General features: G+C 45.6%; 3 protein-coding genes across 4 annotated transcripts in view; 2 read left to right on the top strand and 1 right to left on the bottom strand.

Annotated features, from left to right (window-relative positions):
- LOC309541422 (C-type lectin domain family 1 member B-like) lies at nt 1–13,754 on the bottom strand. The gene is made up of 6 exons (XM_082239268.1): nt 13,371–13,754; nt 9,972–10,070; nt 8,426–8,524; nt 4,979–5,130; nt 1,909–2,051; nt 1–607 (listed from the first exon to the last, which is right to left on the bottom strand). Exons 1-6 carry the CDS (start codon nt 13,600–13,602, stop codon nt 484–486), a joined length of 849 nt encoding a protein of 282 aa, XP_082095394.1. The 5' UTR covers nt 13,603–13,754; the 3' UTR covers nt 1–483.
- Nucleotides 1–18,241, top strand: part of LOC309542338 (cadherin-related family member 5-like) — a gene marked incomplete at its 5' end in the record, with an annotated part of 148,159 nt that overhangs the window by 70,148 nt on the left and 59,770 nt on the right. The gene's annotated exons all lie outside the window — the stretch shown is intronic.
- LOC309541435 (oxidized low-density lipoprotein receptor 1-like) overlaps nt 12,253–18,241 on the top strand; it is an 18,402-nt gene continuing 12,413 nt past the window's right edge. Inside the window, exons 1-2 of one of the 2 annotated variants that reach the window (XM_082239306.1) lie at nt 12,253–12,333; nt 17,878–18,011. In XM_082239306.1, coding sequence (XP_082095432.1) covers nt 17,912–18,011 — 100 coding nt within the window. In that variant the 5' untranslated portion in view covers nt 12,253–12,333; nt 17,878–17,911. Of the gene's footprint in view, nt 12,334–17,404; nt 18,012–18,241 lie in introns of those variants that run through there. The other variant, XM_082239305.1, reaches the window with a different exon arrangement.

The following is an 18,241-nucleotide window of genomic DNA, read 5'->3' on the forward strand; positions in this document are numbered from 1 at the left end:
TAGTATAATACATATTTATTTTTAACATCAATTGACTTATTCTTCCAGATCACCCTTCCATCTGTCAGGATCACAGAGTGGTTTACCATAAGCACATGAGAACGGCAACGAAAACATCAACAAACCAATGGCCAAGCCGATGCACGGCCGGCCAAACAGTAAAAAGAACGGCCGCAATGGGATTTCAGCGGCAAACGGGGAGTTTGCATTTCGGCGAATCTCACCAAGTACGCCTCCAAAGGCTGAAGCGAAAAGACAAGTCTTAAGGGGAAGAAGAAGATCGCTAGCAGAGGCGGATGACTTCTCTGGCCGTTGCAGAGAGAGAGCAGCTTGTGGCGCTGGCAGAGACAGTGGCCGGAAGCCCAGGCCCACACCGTGCGCCTTCGTAGGGTAAGATGCACCCCTTGATGAGAGATGTCCGTGGATGCTGTTTTCGTGAGGGCCTCTGGAGAGGGGCGCCTGGGCCTGGGATTGCTGCCTGCTTCATTCCACCGACTTCTTGCACAGACACTGGTGCTTGCTGCTGCATTCAAAGATGTACGAATCGCCATTTCTGAAGTTGACGCAGATGTCCACCAGGGCGGAGACGTGCTGCCAGCCTCCAGACCTGTTAGGGATAAGGAAGCTTAGCCTATTTTATTTTTTAATGCAGTTCCTGGGATCGGGGAAGCAGGCTGCCATAGCGAATGGGAAGAATCTGCTGCAAGCAGAGATTGTGGGAGATAACTGCAATTTGCATAGCAAGGAGCTACTACTAAAGCATTTGCTAACAGCTACCTGCCTAGTTGAAGGGTCGCGGGTGGCGCTGTGGTCTTAACCACTGAGCCTCTTGGGCTTGCTGATCAGAAGGTCGGCGGTTCGAATCCCCGCGATGGGGTGAGCTCCTGTTGCTCGGTCCCTGCTCCTGCCAACCTAGCAGTTCGAAAGCACGTCAAGTGCAAGTAGATAAATAGGTACCGCTCCGGCGGAAAGGTAAACGGCGTTTCCGTGCGCTGCTCTGGTTCGCCAGAAGCGGCTTAGTCATGCTGGCCACATGACCTGGAAGCTGTACGCCGGCTCCCTCGGCCAATAAAGCAAGATGAGCAGCGCAACCCCAGAGTCGGCCATGACTGGACCTAATGGTCAGGGGTCCCTTTACCTTTACCTGCCTAGTTGCAGCTTCTGCACCCGCTATTACAGACTGGTTTTAAAAAGTTTTATTCATAACCAGAGAAACGGACCCACCAACTCTGGGTTCTCAGAGGGGAAGCGGAAATTTTGGGCTACCCAACTGTCTGGCGGGTCTTGTGTTTTTTATTAGCTTATTTAGGGACACAGCCTCACTGGTGGCAAATTCCACCCAATTATGATTTTGCCTGTCACTGTTTTTTCCATTATATGAGTTTTTCATCCCCTGTTTATGTCTTGGCTTGGAATACTGATGTATCACCTCTTTTGAACAAGTTTCTTCTAAATATGTAGTGCGTAGAGTCAAACCTCGGTCGTCGAGCCTAATCCGTTCCGGAAGACCGTTCGACTTCCGAAACGTTTGACAACCAAGGCGCAGTTTCTGATTGGTTGCAAGAGCTTCCTGCACTCAAGCGGAAGCTGCGTCGGATGTTCGGGTTTCGAAAAAGGTTTGGAAACCGGAGCATTTACTTTTGGGTTTCCGGCGTTTGGGAACCAAAACATTAGAAAATGGAGCCGTTCGAGAACCGAGGTTTGACTGGACTGTTGTAAGAAATTACCAGAAAGACCCTTGGCCAATGCAGCTACTCCCCGCACTCAAAGGACTTGTGTAGATCTCCAAGAGCCCTCACAATAGTACACAGTCTTTTCATCATTATTATTAAATCAATATTATATGTAGGCAAAACCATTATACATCAAACACCCTTGCTTCTCGTGCAGAAAAAGGAGGAGACTCACATCCTGATGTGCAGATTTGCCCCGTCGGCCCACTTCCAGATTCTGTCGGACGTGTTGTACATCAGGCCGATCCAGTAGCTTCCACCTCGGAACCGGTTGTTGTGCATCATGAACCAGTCCACCGTCTGCGACAGCAGGAATTCCTGTGGGAGAAGGAACCCCCAAGGCCCATCATGTGGGGCGCATCATGCGGGGCTGCCAGAATTTTGCAGGGAGCATGCAGGGCTGTCTTACCTATAGAGGCTAGTGACGCAGGGCGCCAGGGCGCCAAGTTCTGGAGGGCGCCAGGGAAGAGGCGGAGGCTGGACGTGGCACCTTCCAGCATTAGCTTGCCGCCCTCACCCGCCTCCGCCATGCCACGCCGAAGCTGTGCCGCGCCCGGAGTCTCCACCTGCCGTGGCCACTGCGGCACAAAGTGGCCAGCTGAACCAGGAGCTGTCACTTCCAGCCTCCGCCTCTTCCCCACCGGAGGAGCTGCCCTCCAGCCACTGCCCACCTCCTCCAGCCCCACAAAGCTGGGCTCGTCGCCGGCAGGGCAGTGCCGTCCTCCCTAAAAAAGGTCAGCAACTCTGGGAAACGGGGGTGGGGGTGTTGCACCGGAGGGATCTTTGCACCACGGCGCCAGATATGTTTAAGGCGGCCCAGGGAGCATGCAAGTGCACACCAGGAAACTCCGGTTTACACAAGCAAAGCGCTCTGTCACTCTAGCACAACACTTACAAAAACCCAGACTTTTTGCAGTTAGGAAAGTGATGGGGAAAGGCACTGAAAAGCCTGGCTGAAGAACTGATTAACAGAAAGATGGATGTAGAAATCCCTGCCTATCTACATCAGGCAGGAGGCTTAACTACAGTGGTGCCCCGCAAGACGAATGCCTCGCAAGACGGAAAACTCGCTAGACGAAAGAGTTTTCCATTTTGGAGGTGCTTCGCAAAACGAATCTCCTATGGGCTTGCTTCGCAAGACGAAAATGTCTTGCGAGTTCCTGTGGGCTTTTTTTCCTCCCCCCCTTTTTTCTAAGCTGCTTATCAGCTGATCCGATAAGCCGATAAGCCGCTAAAAGCCACTAATAGCGCTAATCCGCTAAGCCACTAATGGGCTTGCTTCGCAAGACGAAAAAACTGCTAGACGAAGAGAATCACAGAACGGATTCTTTTCGTCTTGTGAGGCACCACTGTATTTTCTCTTTTCATGACTTTTTTGGCTGTGGCCCCGATCTGGTGGAACGCTCTGTCCCAAGAGACTAGGGCCCTGCGGGACTTGACATCTTTCTGCAGGGCCTGCAAGACTGTTCCACCAGGCCTTTGGCCAAGGCGCAGTCTGACCCCCTCCTTTGGTAATCCTCATAGCACTCTAGCCCAATGGTTGCCATTAATTTGATTTTGAACTGATTTTAGAATGAATTGCTTTTAGAATGCATTTCAATTGATTGATTGTGATTTTATGTGAACTGTGTTGCTTTTATTGTTGTTGGCCGCTCTGAGCCCGGCTTCGGCTGGGGAGGGCGGGATATAAATAAATTATTATTATTATTATTATTATTATTATTATTATTATTATTATTATTATTTTGAGCGCCAAAGGAGGAACAGTTGAGGGAGCTGGGGATGTTTTCCTCAGAGAAGAGGAGACTTAAAGGTGACAGGATAAATATCTGGAGGGCTGCCAGACGGAAAATAGGGCAAGCTTGCTTTCCTGCTGCTGCGGAGGGTAGGACCCGATCCAATGGATTCAAATTACTGGAATAGAGATTCCATCAACATCAAGAACTTTCTGGTAGTAAGGGGCGTTTGACGGTGGAACGGACTCCCTCTGGAAGTTGTGGACTCTCCTTCTTTGGAGCTTTTTATGCAGAGGTTGGACAGCCATCTGTCAGGGATGCTTTGGCTGAGATTCCTGCACTGCAGGAGTTTGGACTTCCATGTTTTTAAGAAATTTCAAGCACAATATATGAGGTCCCAACGTGCAACAAAAATAGAAGAGGTGATATGATAGCCATGTTCAAATATATAAAAGGATGTCACATAGAGGAGGGAGAAAGGTTTTTTTCTGCTGCTCCAGAGAAGCGGACATGGAGCAATGGATCCAAACTACAAGAAAGAAGATTCCACCTAAACATTAGGAAGAACTTCCTGACAGTAAGAGCTGTTTGACAGTGGAATTTGCTGCCAAGGAGTGTGGTGGAGTCTCCTACTTTGGAGGTCTTTAAGCAGAGGCTTGACAACCATATGTCAGGAGTGCTCTGATGGTGTTTCCTGCTTGGCAGGGGGTTGGACTCGATGGCCCTTGTGGTCTCTTCCAACTCTAGGATTCTATGAATATATGAGGTCCCAATGTGCAACGAAAATAGAAGAGCCCAAAATAGAAGGCGCAGCAGAGTCTGTACTTTTTGAGAATACTAAGGAAAAAGCATCTTCCGCAGAAACTGCTGCTTGCCTTCTATCACTGTGCCATTGAGAGCGTGCTCACTTATGGCTTATGTGTGTGGTACGGAAGCTGTACTGCCCAGGACAGGATGGGGTTGTGCAGGGTTGTTAAGGCAGCAGAGAACATTGTTGGCTGCCCACTCTCCACCTTAGAGCAGATTTATGCCACCAGGTGCCATAGGAAGGCACTGGACATAGTAAAAGATCCATCGCATCCTGGTCACTGTCTCTTCGAGCTCTTGCCGTCGTGACTGAGATACAGGACGATGAAGACAAGAACGAGCCGTCTTAAGAACAGCTTCTCCTCCAGAGCGATCTTGGCCCTGAATGGGAAGCCTGGACTTTGAAAGCCATCTAATCTCCCTTGCTGTAGTATACTGTATTGTTTAATTAGTGTTTTTATGGAGCAGGCAAGTAATTTCGTTGTCCCCGAAGGGGGCAATGACAATAAAGATATTATTATTATTATTATTATTATTATTATTATTATTATTATTATTATTATTTTAAAAAAGGAGTGTCAGGGTTGCGTGTGAGAACTGCACACCTATCGGGGAGGTTTATGCAATTTCTGCCCTAGACACACGCCCCCTACCCCGTGCCAGAGTAGGAACCCTGCACCCCCAACTCCAAAGAGCTTTCACCATTTCTCCTTCGGTGCTCCCGATCAAGAGGCCGCTTTTGAGTGACTCGCAGTGGCTCAAGCAGTCTCTCCAGGACATGGGCTCAGTGGTGTGCAAGTAGCAGCTGTCTCCCCATTGCATCCAGTGCCTTTTGCAGGATCTGCATGTCAGGGCTGTGGAGATAAAGCACAAGGGTTGGCGGGAGAGAGATATTTCGGAGGATTTCCGGAGGTTGAGCAGAGATGGAGAAGGTACAAGGAGGTGGCTCGGTTAAGTCCAAGGGCCCTTCTGTTCTCCAAGCGGCCAACTAGTGTAGTGATCAGGTGGGATTGCTATGAGGAATTAGAGTGGTGCCTCTCAAGACGAAAAGAATCCATTCTGTGATTCTCTTCGTCTAGCGGTTTTTTCCGCCTTGCGAAGCAAGCCCATTGAAGGATTAGCGGATTAGCGCTATTAGCGCTATTAGAGGCTTTTAGCAACTTATCTGCTGATCGGATCAGCTGATAAGCTGCTTAGCAGCTTAGAAAAAGGGGGGGGAGGAAAAAAACCCCTGCAGGAACTCGCAAGACATTTTCATCTTGCGAAGCAAGCCCATAGGAGATTCGTTTTGCGAAGCACCTCCAAAACGGAAAACTCTTTCGTCTAGCGAGTTTTCCGTCTTGCGAGGCATTCGTCTTGCGGGGCACCACTGTATAACAAATATAGAGTAAGCCATCTGTGTCAGCGATGAAAGCATTGCGTTGACTGGGTTTAAACTATTTTGGTATGATTCTTGATCAATCCACACCTCTGCATCCCTGTTCCCTTTCTCTTTCTTCACAAGTCATGTACACACTTAGACAGGCAGGCTCCTGGGTCATCAAAGACCGAGGGCAGTTTCTTTGATGTAGCTTTTCTGATATGTTAATCTTAGGATGTTAATCTTAGGGCCAGGAAACGGGTCTCACATAAAGGTGATAATGATCACTGTCCTCCTGGCCTTCCTTCTTATCATGTGTATTGATTGTTTATGACCTCCGGGGTTGCTGAATGCACTCCTTTGTAGTTTTCATTTATTTACCCCAAAAGTATGCATGCCTAACTAGTGTTTGTAGTTTAACTTTGTCCCCATATGGGTTTGTTGAAATGCTCAGAAGAAATCTGATTGGTTCTTACGAACACTCTGTAAAAATTTCTTTTGTGAATAAAACGACCTGGGCTGGAGGGTGGAGACAGGTTATTATATGCACCCTTCCCAGAGTCTTGCTGGTTCAAGCCTCTGTGTGTATTCTAATTAATCAGAGTTCAATCTTTCCTTTACTTTGAGAACGCCTCAAACTAGGTGCCCATTACTGGACATCCGCAAGCAGGATCCGGGCATGAGAGCAACACTCTCCAATCCTGCGGTTTCCAGAAACTGGCAGCATCCATCCTCTGATCAGCTGCGTTTATTTTTTGAAACACACACACACAAAACCTGTGTTATATATTTTCACTGCACTGATTTCCACATTCGTATTGCAGAAGAGCCGGCAAGAGTGTTGGTATCAAGAAATCCCCTTTTGCACCCCGTAATTGCAGCAGTGAAATTTTTCATAGGGGAAGGCTTAGGCCAGGGGCACCAGCCTTCGAGGGCAATTGGTGGTGATGTGAGCAGGGGCAGATTTTGGTTTGATGAGGCCCTAAGCTACTGAATGTAATGGTGCCCTTGATATGTCCAGCTGTCCTTTGTCAACAACAAATTGTCACTGGTTTTTTGTGTTGAATATATGCTATTTTGTCATTGATGGACCCAATAGGCATCTCAAGCCATTTACCCATGTGGCCATGCAACCAGTCCATGCCGAATGGAGGCACCCTATATACAGAAAGGAGCAAACCAGTGATATTTCAGGGAGCAGGTTAGCAGGTGGGGCCCATGACTTAAATCAAAGGAGCCTAGACAACACAAAGCACTGTTGCTGTAGGTAGGTTTTATTGAATTTGTTTTTTATCTTATATTTTGGAAATGAACACCCAGTTGTTTTTTTCCTTTAAATTTTTTGGGGGCCCTCAAGAGAATGGAGGCCTAAACGATAGCTTGCTTAGCTTATACGCAAATCCACCATTTAAGCTATACCGTGCAGTAGTCAGCAAACTTTTTCAGCAGGTGGCCGGTCCACCGTCCCTCAGACCTTGCGGGGGGCCAGACTATATTTTGAAAATAAAAGTGAACAAATTCCTATGCCCCACAAATAATCCAGAGATGCATTTTTAATAAAAGCACACCTTCTACTCATGTACAAACACGCTGATTCATGGACCGTCTGTGGGCCAGATTGAGAAGGCAATTGGGCCGGATCCGGCCCCAGGCCTTAGTTTGCCTACCCATGAGCTATAGCGTATAAGCTAAACTGGGCATGAGCATTGTGCCTCCCCACTTAAGCTGGACAGAAATCTTCTCGGGCCTTGGGAAAGAGGTGCCAGGCTTTAATACTTCAGTGCTCTAATTTACCAGGAACATTTAGGGAACTAGCCTCGTACCCGTAGTCCCCTGACCGTACGCCACTGCATTATTGTCAAATTATTTTTTCCCTTTGCAGAGCACAAGTGATGTGGCATTCTAGCGACATCAATTCTCCCTGGAGCGAGCTGGACTGGGCTGGGCCTCGGATATCCCCAGAAGAGTCAGGAAAACCAGCGCCAGGAGGGTTGGCAAACCCTGGCTCCTCCACAGCCTGGCTGGGGAATTCAGAGGCTGGTGTCGCAGATCCAGACCCAGGGACTCCTCATAAGCGCACCTATTATGTACTGAGTTGAATAGGATCCAAAATGCAGCAGTCTGATTGGTTCTAAAACAATAGGATTCAGAATGCAGCAGTCTGATTGGTCCTAGAATGATAGGATCCAGAATGTAGCAGTCTGACTGGTCCTAGAACGATAGGATTCAGAATGCAGCAGTCTGATTGGTCCTAGAACAATAGGATCCAGAATGCAGCAGTATGATTGGTCCTAGAATGATAGGATCCAGAATGTAGCAGTCTGACTGGTCCTAGAACGATAGGATTCAGAATGCAGCAGTTCTGATTGGTCCTAGAACAATAGGATCCAGAATGCAGCAGTCTGATTGGTCCACAGGAGCCACCCAATCCAGCTCCAGGTGGAAGTGAATCCGCAACCTGATTGGCCTACAGGAGAATCCCGGAATTAGCCAATCACATGGGGCCCATTGTGTAAATAATGTATATAAAGCAGATACTTTGAGGGGACTTCCATTCCTCCTCAATACTATGAGCTGAATAAAGAGCATGAAATCCACTCTCGACTCCGAGCATATTTCAGCACCAGAGCTTCATTGATGAGAAGCAAGGGCTGCTTATTTGCCAGAGACTAATTGGTTTCGCCATTTTACCAGTTCCCACTGGTTTCCCTGTTGCATCTCTCCTGCAACAACGATTGCCGCTATTGCTTTAATAAACAGGGGAAGAAAAGATCGAGAGCTCTTCTCACTTCTGCCTTCTGCTTGCTGCTGAACGGCCATCTTCAGCCTCTTCTCTGAACGCTGCAGCAGTTGAGATTCAGCAGTGATTTCTGTCGCCACGTGGGTGTCTGAAATGAAAACATATTTCTCTCTGTGTTCTTTTAAAATAATAATAATAATAATGTTAACGGAGAAATCTGAGGGCTCCCTTGGACAAAAAACAAGGACCCCAGCCAGGAATACCAGGGCAAAACAGCAGCCAGTAGGCTTGGTCTTGATTGAAGCCTGTCGCGACAGGACTCCCACCTGCCACCAGGTGGAAGAAGATGGAAGCCCCGAACAAAAGAGAACCCAAACTTTTATGAGCTGCTAATCCCCATGTTACACCCCCAAAAACTACATCACTCATACATCACGGTTACATCATGAAAGGGGAGGTCTGGTGGCCGGAATCTGAGCATCCTGGACCCTGCCCCATGGTCCCCCTTGCCCTCCACCAAACACCCATCAAGTGTAACAAAAGAGATATTTACATTTCCCTGTTTCCCAGCCAAGTTAATCACACCCTTTTGTCGTCATCTGGGTTTGTTATTTCTGGAATGGCTACCTGTCTGGCACTCAGGTATCAGGATGCCAGGGATTATCACTCAGGCAGAGGGGCTGCTGAGTAGATGAGCTCACATATCTAGATGAATTTCTAAAGTTTCCCTAGTGAGCCAGTACATAGATAAAATTACCAGTGAATTCTTACATTTGGTATCGTGCAGCAGAGGCCCTTTGAATAGATAGGAAGAAACTGTGATGGGGTGTTTTGTGGGGGCAAATGACAAATGTCACAAAAGCGATTGTGCTGATTTTGGTAGTGGGCTGCATGTGCATGATATCTGCTGCCCCAACCTATACATAAATTCCTGCAACAAAGATTTATTGCACTGGGGCAACAGAGCACATTCCTTCTGCAGATGTAAAGGTATGTTCTTGAAACTCTCCTGGCTGCCAGTCTTGTTAACTTGCCCTGGGACTGCAGAATAATAATAATAATAATAATAATAATAATAATAATAATAATAATAGTTATGTACTGAAGTTCTCACCCTGGGCCAGCAGGGGGATACTGCAGATAGTTATGCAAATGAAGGATCGAAAGTGACGTTCAGTGATTGGATAGTTTTAGAAAGTTGCTACAGTAACGTTGTACTGGAGCTCTATATAAGCAGGCTGACTGAACCCTTCAGTTCAGTTCTGTTCTGGCCTCTGAACAAGAGCTGTTTGAAGAATTGCTGTGTTGTCTGATATGTTCACCCACAACTTAACAACAACAACAACAACAACAACAATAATAATAATAATAATAATAATAATACCCTTGAGTTCTGCAGTCCCAGAGCCAGTTAACGATAGAGAACGACGCGCTGCATCATGGATCATGCAGCCCAGCCCCTTTATGATTATTTCCACCCCAAACAGGGCAGCGGGTGCCCGCTCTAGGGCAGCGTGCAGGCCCCAGAGGAAGGGAGACCCGGGTTGGGGGTGTCGGAAGCCTCTTTCGAAGCCCCACCCCACCCTGGTACTCACAATTGTAAATCAAAATGAGCACAGCGCAGAACAAAGCCAAGGAAATAGCCACCAAGAGCAGCGCCCAGATTTGCCACCAGGTGGAGATGCCCAAAACATCTGCGGAGGGAAAAGGAGAAGCATTAGAAGCATGCCCGTTCTGCTTTTCCTGCCTGGCACGCCGAGGCCTCTGAAGAATTGCAGAATTCAGAGTGTGAAGGGGACCCTCAGAGGCCATCTAGTCCAACCCCCTGCAGTACAGGAACAAATACAGAAATGCAATAGTATCATACCTCGGGTTGCAGACGCTTCGGGTTGCACGATCTTGGGTTGCGCACTGTGATAGGAATTTTGAGGTCTTGGATATATGTTAAATGTTCATAAGTGTACCAACCAAGCACGTACATATATCAGCACAGGAAGACCAACCTGGAACCATTTTTATTCCTAAACTGAGCAAATGTTTTCTCTGCAAGTGGGAAAGCTCCCGTTGTCTCTTTCTTCACAAATCCTGTCTTAAGGGCACGTTTAAGATATGAATAGGGTGTGAGCCTGTGACCTGGCCCAGGAACTAAGTATTTATCATTACAAAAGACTAGCCAGGCTCCCCAGGAAATCCAATCAAGTGACCTGCCAGACAGGAGATACACAACAACAGGAGAAAAACAACATTTAAATTTCTGTTTCAGACCTGCCTTTTCTGTGATGTAGGTGTGATGTATCTAGGGGGTGGTCTTAGGTTACACCCCTTCTGTGATGTATGTATGATGTTTCTGGGGGTGGTCTTGATCTACAGGGTGGCAATTTCAAAAGTCTTTATAAGGCCTTGCGCGCCATTTTTCTGGGTTGCTCCTCTCTCCTGCGGGTGAGGGGAGCACCCTGTTGCAACAGATTGATAAAGATCAGGCTTACTAGCTGCTTACCTTCTCAGTATTCTCTGGTTGGCCTCTGTTATCTTCTCCTACCAATAGGGGCCAATAGGGAATATAAGGACTCTATATGGGATATTGGATACCCCATAAGGGAAAAGGGCATTTTTTGTTTACAGCAGCACCGCGCTGAACCCAAAAGTATTGAAATGGGCTACTTCCGGGTTTCAGCACTTGCGCATGCACAGAAGCGCTAAATTGCACTTTGTGCATGTGCATAACAGCCGAATCACACAGGCACCTGCACAATTTGCGATGTTGCGGATTGCAGACGCTGCGGGTTGCAAACCTGCTTCCCGCACGGATCACGTTCTCAACCCGAGCGTCCACTGTATAGTTTTTTTTTTAAGGTGGGGGCATACCCTTCAACATTTCTCCGATGGAAACAGAGACGTCCTATTCAATAATAATAATAATAATAATAATAATAATAATAATAATAATAGTTTTACTATTTATACCCCGCCCATCTGACTGGGTCGCTCCAACCTTTTCTGGGAGGCTCCCAACATAGACGAAAACACAATAAACATCTAAAATCTTCCCTATATGTACGGGGGTGCCTTCAGACGGCTTGGGGGTCGCAAATCTCCATACCCCCCAGTATTTCTCTGATGCAAAATAGCAGTGGCGTAGCGTGGGTTGTCAGCACCCGGGGCAAGGCAAGTAATTTGTGCCCCCTAACCCGTGGATTTGCGCCCCCTAACCCTAACCCCCAGATGTTGCGCCCGGTGCGGCCGGGGCCCCCCCTGCACCCCCACGCTACGCCACTGCAAAATAGAAACATCCTAAGGAAAAGGGGGATCAAATCAGAAACAGGGATTTTCGAAATCTGGGACTGTCCCTGGAAAATAGGGACACTTGGAAGGTCTGGAATCTCAGAATTGCAGAATGGGAAGGGGACCCCACAGGTCATCTAATCTAGCCCACTGTAGTACGTAAACAAAGACATAAATATAATGTTGTTGGTTTTTGTATATATAAAAGGTAGTGGGCGAATTAAGCCAGGATGGGGCGCGGAGAACAGCGCCCTAAAATCCCCACCCACTGGGACGCTGCTATTGTTACTTTCTGCTTTGCAGAGTTACCGTATTTTTCCATGTATAAGACTAGGTCCCCCCCAAAAAAAATATTGTCCAGAATTTGGGGGCATCTTATACACGGAGGCCATATCCGCCCATTTTCTTAAACCGGAGTCCCCCCCCAAATAGGGGTCTTCTTATACATGGGGGCGTCTTACAGATGGAAAAATACGGTAGCTGTATAATCCGGTATTTTAACAGGAGGAATTCGGCCTTCGGAGGGAGCCGTGTGAGGACCTGCTAAACTCAACCGAAATAAATAAAATTAACAAAGAGGACTGATAGAAACGACGTAGACGAAAGCCGGCAGCCGGTTCCAGACCACGGGCTTTAAATCGGCCTTCCTCAACCAGGCTGCAAAGAGCCAGGGAGGTAAAGCAGATAATGATAATGTGGATGTCTAATAATAATAATAATAATAATAATAATTTTTATTTTATGCCCCGCCCTCCCCAGCCAAGGCCAGGCCAAGCTCAGGGCGGCTAACAAGCAATAATAAAAAGAAGTTGAATGAATACAACTTAAAAACAAGATTAAAATACAACATAAAATATTAAAATGCAGCCTCATCACAGGAGGAGAAAGGAAAAAGAAAAGAAGAAATGGAAAATAAATAAACATTTATACCGCGGTACCTTGGTTTGCATACGTCTTGGTTTGCATACATTTTGAATTACAAGCATATCAAACCCGGAAGTGCGTGTCCCGGTTTCTGACCTTTTAAAAATTATTATTACAACCCATTTTTTTGGGGGGGGGGATTACCGACAAATTTATTTGGGGAAGCCCCACTGGCGAAAGCGCGCCTTGGGTTACAACCCGTTTCGGTTTACGAACAGACCTCCGGAACGGATTATGGTTGTGAACCAAAGTACCACTGTATATATCAATCAATCAATCAATCAATCAATGCATGCTCCCCAGAGATCTTGGAGGGCGGTAAATGAAATAAAAAACGCAAACCCAAAATAAAAAAACGGGGAATCTCAAGGGAGCAGGAACCTCCGGAACGGATTATGGTTGTAAACCAAGGCACCGCTGTATATATCAATCAATCAATCAATCAATCAATCAATCAATCAATGCATGCTCCCCAGAGATCTTGGAGGGCGGTAAATGAAATAAAAAACGCAAACCCAAAATAAAAAAACGGGGAATCTCAAGGGAGCAGGAACCTCCGGAACGGATTATGGTTGTAAACCAAGGCACCGCTGTATATATCAATCAATCAATCAATCAATCAATCAATCAATCAATGCATGCTCCCCAGAGATCTCGGGGGGCAGTAAATGAAATAAAAAACCTAAACCCCAAATATAAAAGCGAGGAATCTCAAGGGCCTCTGGGGGTGCGTGGCTGATCCTTGTCGCCGCTGCCACGCTGGGGTGCGCGCCCCACCTGCCCCTCACCTGGGGGGCCGGGGATGCTGTCCTGCAGGGCCCCGGAGAACCAGGAGGGCCGGCTGGGGGGCTTGGGCAGCTCCCGGCGCAGCTGGGGCGAAGACTTGCTCCAGAAGGCCGGTCCTTTCGGGGGGGCCCTCACCTCCGCCGAGCGAGACTTGGCGCTCAAGACCTGGGACTTGGCCTGGAGGCTGGAGGCCGGGGTCACCTTGGCCCCCGGGGGCCTGGGCTCCAGGGGCATCTCGGGGCCTCCGTGGGGCAAGGGCCTGGGGGGGGGGAAAGAGGCTTCAGGGACCCCTTTGCAGGGGCTGGGTGGGGGTCAGGAGATGGGGGCTCTTGCTGGGTGGCAGAGGGTGCCCCCTAGAAGCAGGGTGGGGGGGGGTCAGGCCGGGTCAGGCCTAGCTGGGGGTGGGTGGGGGGCACAGCCTGGCAGCGGGGGGGGGGGCGGGGGACGGGGGACGGGATTCAGACCCCGATTCTATTGATTCTTCCAGGTCTCAGATATCTATGCTTCCAGTTTTTAATGTCTTGATGTTTTAATGTATTCTTTAATGTAAGCCGGTCAGATGGGGTGGGGTATAAATAAATAAGTTGTTGTTGTTGTTGTTGTTGGGTATAAATAAACAAACAAACTGTTGTTGTTGGGTATAAACAAATAAATAAATTGTTGTTGTTGGGTATAAATAAATAAGTTGTTGTTGTTGTTGGGTATAAATAAACAAACAAACTGTTGTTGTTGGGTATAAACAAATAAATAAATTGTTGTTGTTGGGTATAAATAAATAAGTTGTTGTTGTTGTTGGGTATAAATAAACAAACAAACTGTTGTTGTTGGGTATAAACAAATAAATAAATTGTTGTTGTTGGGTATAAATAAATAAGTTGTTGTTGTTGTTGGGTATAAATAAACAAACAAACTGTTGTTGTTGGGTATAAACAAATAAATAAATTGTTGTTGTTGGGTATAAATAAATAAGTTGTTGTTGTTGTTGGGTATAAATAAACAAACAAACTGTTGTTGTTGGGTATAAATAAATAAATAAATTGTTGTTGTTGGGTATAAATAAATAAATTGTTGTTGTTGTTGGGTATAAATAAATAAATTGTTGTTGGGTATAAATAAATAAGTTGTTATTATATTTATTACTCTGCTTTTTCCTTTTCTATATATATATATATATATATAATTTTTATTGATTTTAACATCTAGGGGGTGGGTTGAAAACATTGTCACCCTATATGAATATGATGTATAGATATCTACAGTTAAATCAGCAAAAAATGTACAGAACTAAGGAAAGCAAGTGTTGGAAATGTAAAACAACAGATTTGTTTTTCATATGTGGTGGGATTGTAAAATCATAAAGAAGTATTGGGAAATGATCTATAATGAAATGAAGAAGATGTTTGAAACAACATTTGTTTAAAAAAACCAACAGCTTTCCTACTAGGCATTATAGCATAAACCAGGATTATAAAAGGACTTATTTATATATGCAACTACGGCCGCTCGAATATTGCTAGCACAATATTGGAAAGAAGAAGGTGTGCCAGCTAAAGAAGATTAATGGAGTCAAATTAATGGAATATGCTAAAATGGCAAAAATGACAATGAACTTGAGAGGAAGAGACGGCAATGAATTGAAGGAGCAATGGAATATTGCATATATACAGAAGCATTGTACACAGGTTAATACATTAGCAGGGTTTTAGGATTACTTGCAATTTTTTTAGGAATGGACAATAGGCAATTCAAATGATTTTTAAAATTTAACCATGGACATGCAGTATGTTGATAAATAATGGAACCAAGGAAGGGACTGGGGGAAGTCGATCTGTTTTTATTTTGTTTTGACGTTGTTTTGTTGTTATTTTTGGAAAATTAATAAAATATTGAAACATGAACATGAAATTGATTACGGTCAGAGGCCAGCTTGTGAAACACAAATGGAACTACAATCCCAATAGCAAAAAAACCCCAAAAACCATTTAAATTAATAAAATATTATAACAAAAGGAAAACATTGCCACCCCTTTCAAGGCTTCAGACTCCAGCAAGACTTGCAAAGATGTATAAAAACAGATCAGCAATTTGCTGGAGGTGTAAAGATGGCAAATATGCGCATGTGGTGGGAATGCACAGCCATTAAAGAATTTTGGAATAACATCTATAATGAATTTAAAAAAACCCTAAGTTTTCATTTAAGAAAAAAACCTGAAACCTTCCTCCTGGGAATAATGTCACCAGAAATCAGAAAAGAAATTAGACCACTTTTTATGTATACAACAGTAGCAGCCAGGATCCTAACCGCATGAAACTGGAAAAGTGACAAAACACCTACGATAAATGAGTGGCAGGTCCAAATGATAGAATATTTACAGATGGCCATGATGACAGGGAGAATTAGAGGTTATCCAAAACAGAAAGTACAGAAAGAATGGAAAATCTTTAAAGAGTATTTGGAAAAGCATTACAATAACCAATATCTCCTGGCAGAAATAGAATGATCCTTGTAAAATAACAAATATAATGTTTTTTTGATATCTGACAAAAACAAAGAAATATTATTTGGAAAAGCATTACAATAACAAATATCTCCTGGCAGAAATAGAATGATCCTTGTAAAACAACCAATATAATGTTTTTTTGATATCGGACAAGGAAAGAAATACAATAACATGGAAAAAATTGTAGAAATAATAATACAATGAGTCTAAACGGAAGCCAAATGTGTTTTGTTTTGTCTTCTTTTTTCTTTCCCCCCTTCTTTTTCCTTTCCCCCCTTCTTTTTCCTTTTTCTGTGTGTGTCTCCTTTCTAGGTCTTTCTCTTTTTGATATGTTAAGAAAGAGATAAAGAGCTAAAAGTGTAATACGAAAACTTCAGTAAGTCGAAAGTGACGTTGTGTAATTTTCTATTACTATTTATATGTTGTTAAAATAGGTTAATTGTAATGAATTGATGTAGGAACTGAAAAAATAAAATAAATAAAGCTGGGGAGGCCAAGGTTTCGGGACGTCCCAGAGAGCCATGTTGCCAAGGTTTCTGCATGGACCGGGGTTGGGATGGATGACCCTTAGGGGTCCCACTTCCAAAATATCTTCTAGGATCCTTTAGATAAGTCCCCCCCCCCCTCAGGGACAGACCCCACAATAAGATGAGAAATTCAGGGGTCCCTTGGGGGAAAAGCGGGGACATTTTTAAATTTGAGAATGCAATGCAAGCGCCAGTCAAAACATGGCTGACGTGGTCTCACAAAATGGCTGCCGGGAGGCCATGAAGAGGCACAAAATGGCTGCCGTTTCTGGAAGGCGCCAAATGGCGTTTTGTGGCATTAAATGGAGTTTTTCCTCATGTTGCCCTTTTCTTCTCCCCACTCCCCACCCTTTCTTTTGGCAGGGACATAAAAAATAAAATAAAATAATCCAGAAAAACTCTCTCCTGCAACCCGGCCTTTGGCCTTTCACTGTTGTCGCTGGCCTTTTAGAAACCGGACGGTTTTGTTTTGAATAAATGCATTTCTTCCACTTTGCATTCCTTCATTCGATGCATCTTTTTAAAGGACTTTCCCTTCTTTGCTTTCGTGGGTTTTGCAAGCCTTATCTTCGCGGTGCAAGATAAGAGCAAGCGGCAAACCCCACGAACGGAACCACCGATTTCGTCTATTCATTCTTCATTTTATCGGTCGTTATGCATTTATTCACTCGTCATTATATGTGGTTTATTTGTTTGCAATCGCCATTTATTTATTGATTGATTGATTGTCACCATTCCTCACTTATTTATTTATTTATTTATTTATTTATTTATTTATTTTATTTTATTGAATCTATTTCAGTGCTCTCTCTCATTTAGGGAAGTTTTTAATGTTTGATGTATTTATTGTGTTTTTAATATTCAGCTGGGAGCCACCCAGATGAACGGGGTATTATTATTATTATTATTATTATTATTATTATTATTAATAATAATTTAAACTTTTGTGTTCAACTTTAACCCAGTGTTGCTGAGGGTTTTTTTTGTTTTTTGGGGGGGATTGTTTGTTTTTCTGCCTTCTGTGGGGCCGCAGAGGTGCATTGTGGGAAACGTAGTCCCTCATCCGCCCCCCCCTGCCAGATTTGAGGCCCTGAGGAGGCATCTGGGAATTTATTTTTGTGGGACCGGAGGGGTGCATTGTGGGAAATGGAGTTCCACCACCCCACCAGATTCCACGCCCTGAGGGATTCTCCTGCGCCTGGGAACTACAACTCCCATCCTGCCTCCCTTTCCCCAGCCTAAGGCTGCCCCCTTGTGGCTGTGCCCTGAAGCCCCCCAGGAAGAGGAGCCCCTCTTCCCAAGCAGGTCTTCCTGGGGAGTGGCAGCCTGCTCCCTTTCCCCGGTGCCGAGTGCGAAAGGCGGGCGCCTTTAGGCCGCGGTTCAGCCTCGCAGGGTGCCTGAACCCTTTTTTGGGGGGCACGTGGGCCAAAAAAGACCCTCTTTGTCCCTCGGGAGGTTTATTTTGGGGGTTTTTTGGGCAGGTGCAGTCGCCGGAAGGCGCTCCCCGGAAAAACCATGCTCAACGTCGCCCGCTCGGCTCGCTCTTTCCGCTCTAACACTCCCGACAGGTCGCGGGTCACCATCGCCAGCAGGAAACGCCTGGAGGATGAAGAGGGTGAGGAGGAAGGCGGCCGAGCCTGTTGTAAACAAAAATTGCCCTTTTCCCCCTTATGGGGTACCCAAGAGCCCATATAGAGTCCTTTTGTGGGTTCTCTATCGGTAAGAGAAAAGAACAGAGGCCAGCCAGAGAATATTGAGAAGCAAAGCAGCTCGTAAGCCTGATCTTTATTGATCTGTTGCAACAGGGCGCCCCCTTCACACACAGGAAAAGAAGGAGGACCCCGA

The sequence above is a fragment of the Podarcis vaucheri genome, assembly GCF_965113315.1.
Source record: "Podarcis vaucheri genome assembly, chromosome: 10".
NCBI lineage: Eukaryota > Metazoa > Chordata > Lepidosauria > Squamata > Lacertidae > Podarcis > Podarcis vaucheri.

Coding starts and splice junctions, on each gene's coding strand:
- LOC309541422 (XM_082239268.1), bottom strand. CDS start 13,602: ATGCCCCTGGAGCCCAGGCCCCCGGGGGCCAAGGTGACCCCGGCCTCC. Junction 5,131..8,425: donor GCAGCAAGCAGAAGGCAGAA/GTGAGAAGAGCT, acceptor TTATCTCCACAG/CCCTGACATGCAGATCCTGC. Junction 608..1,908: donor GCAAATCTGCACATCAGGAT/GTGAGTCTCCTC, acceptor TATCCCTAACAG/GTCTGGAGGCTGGCAGCACG.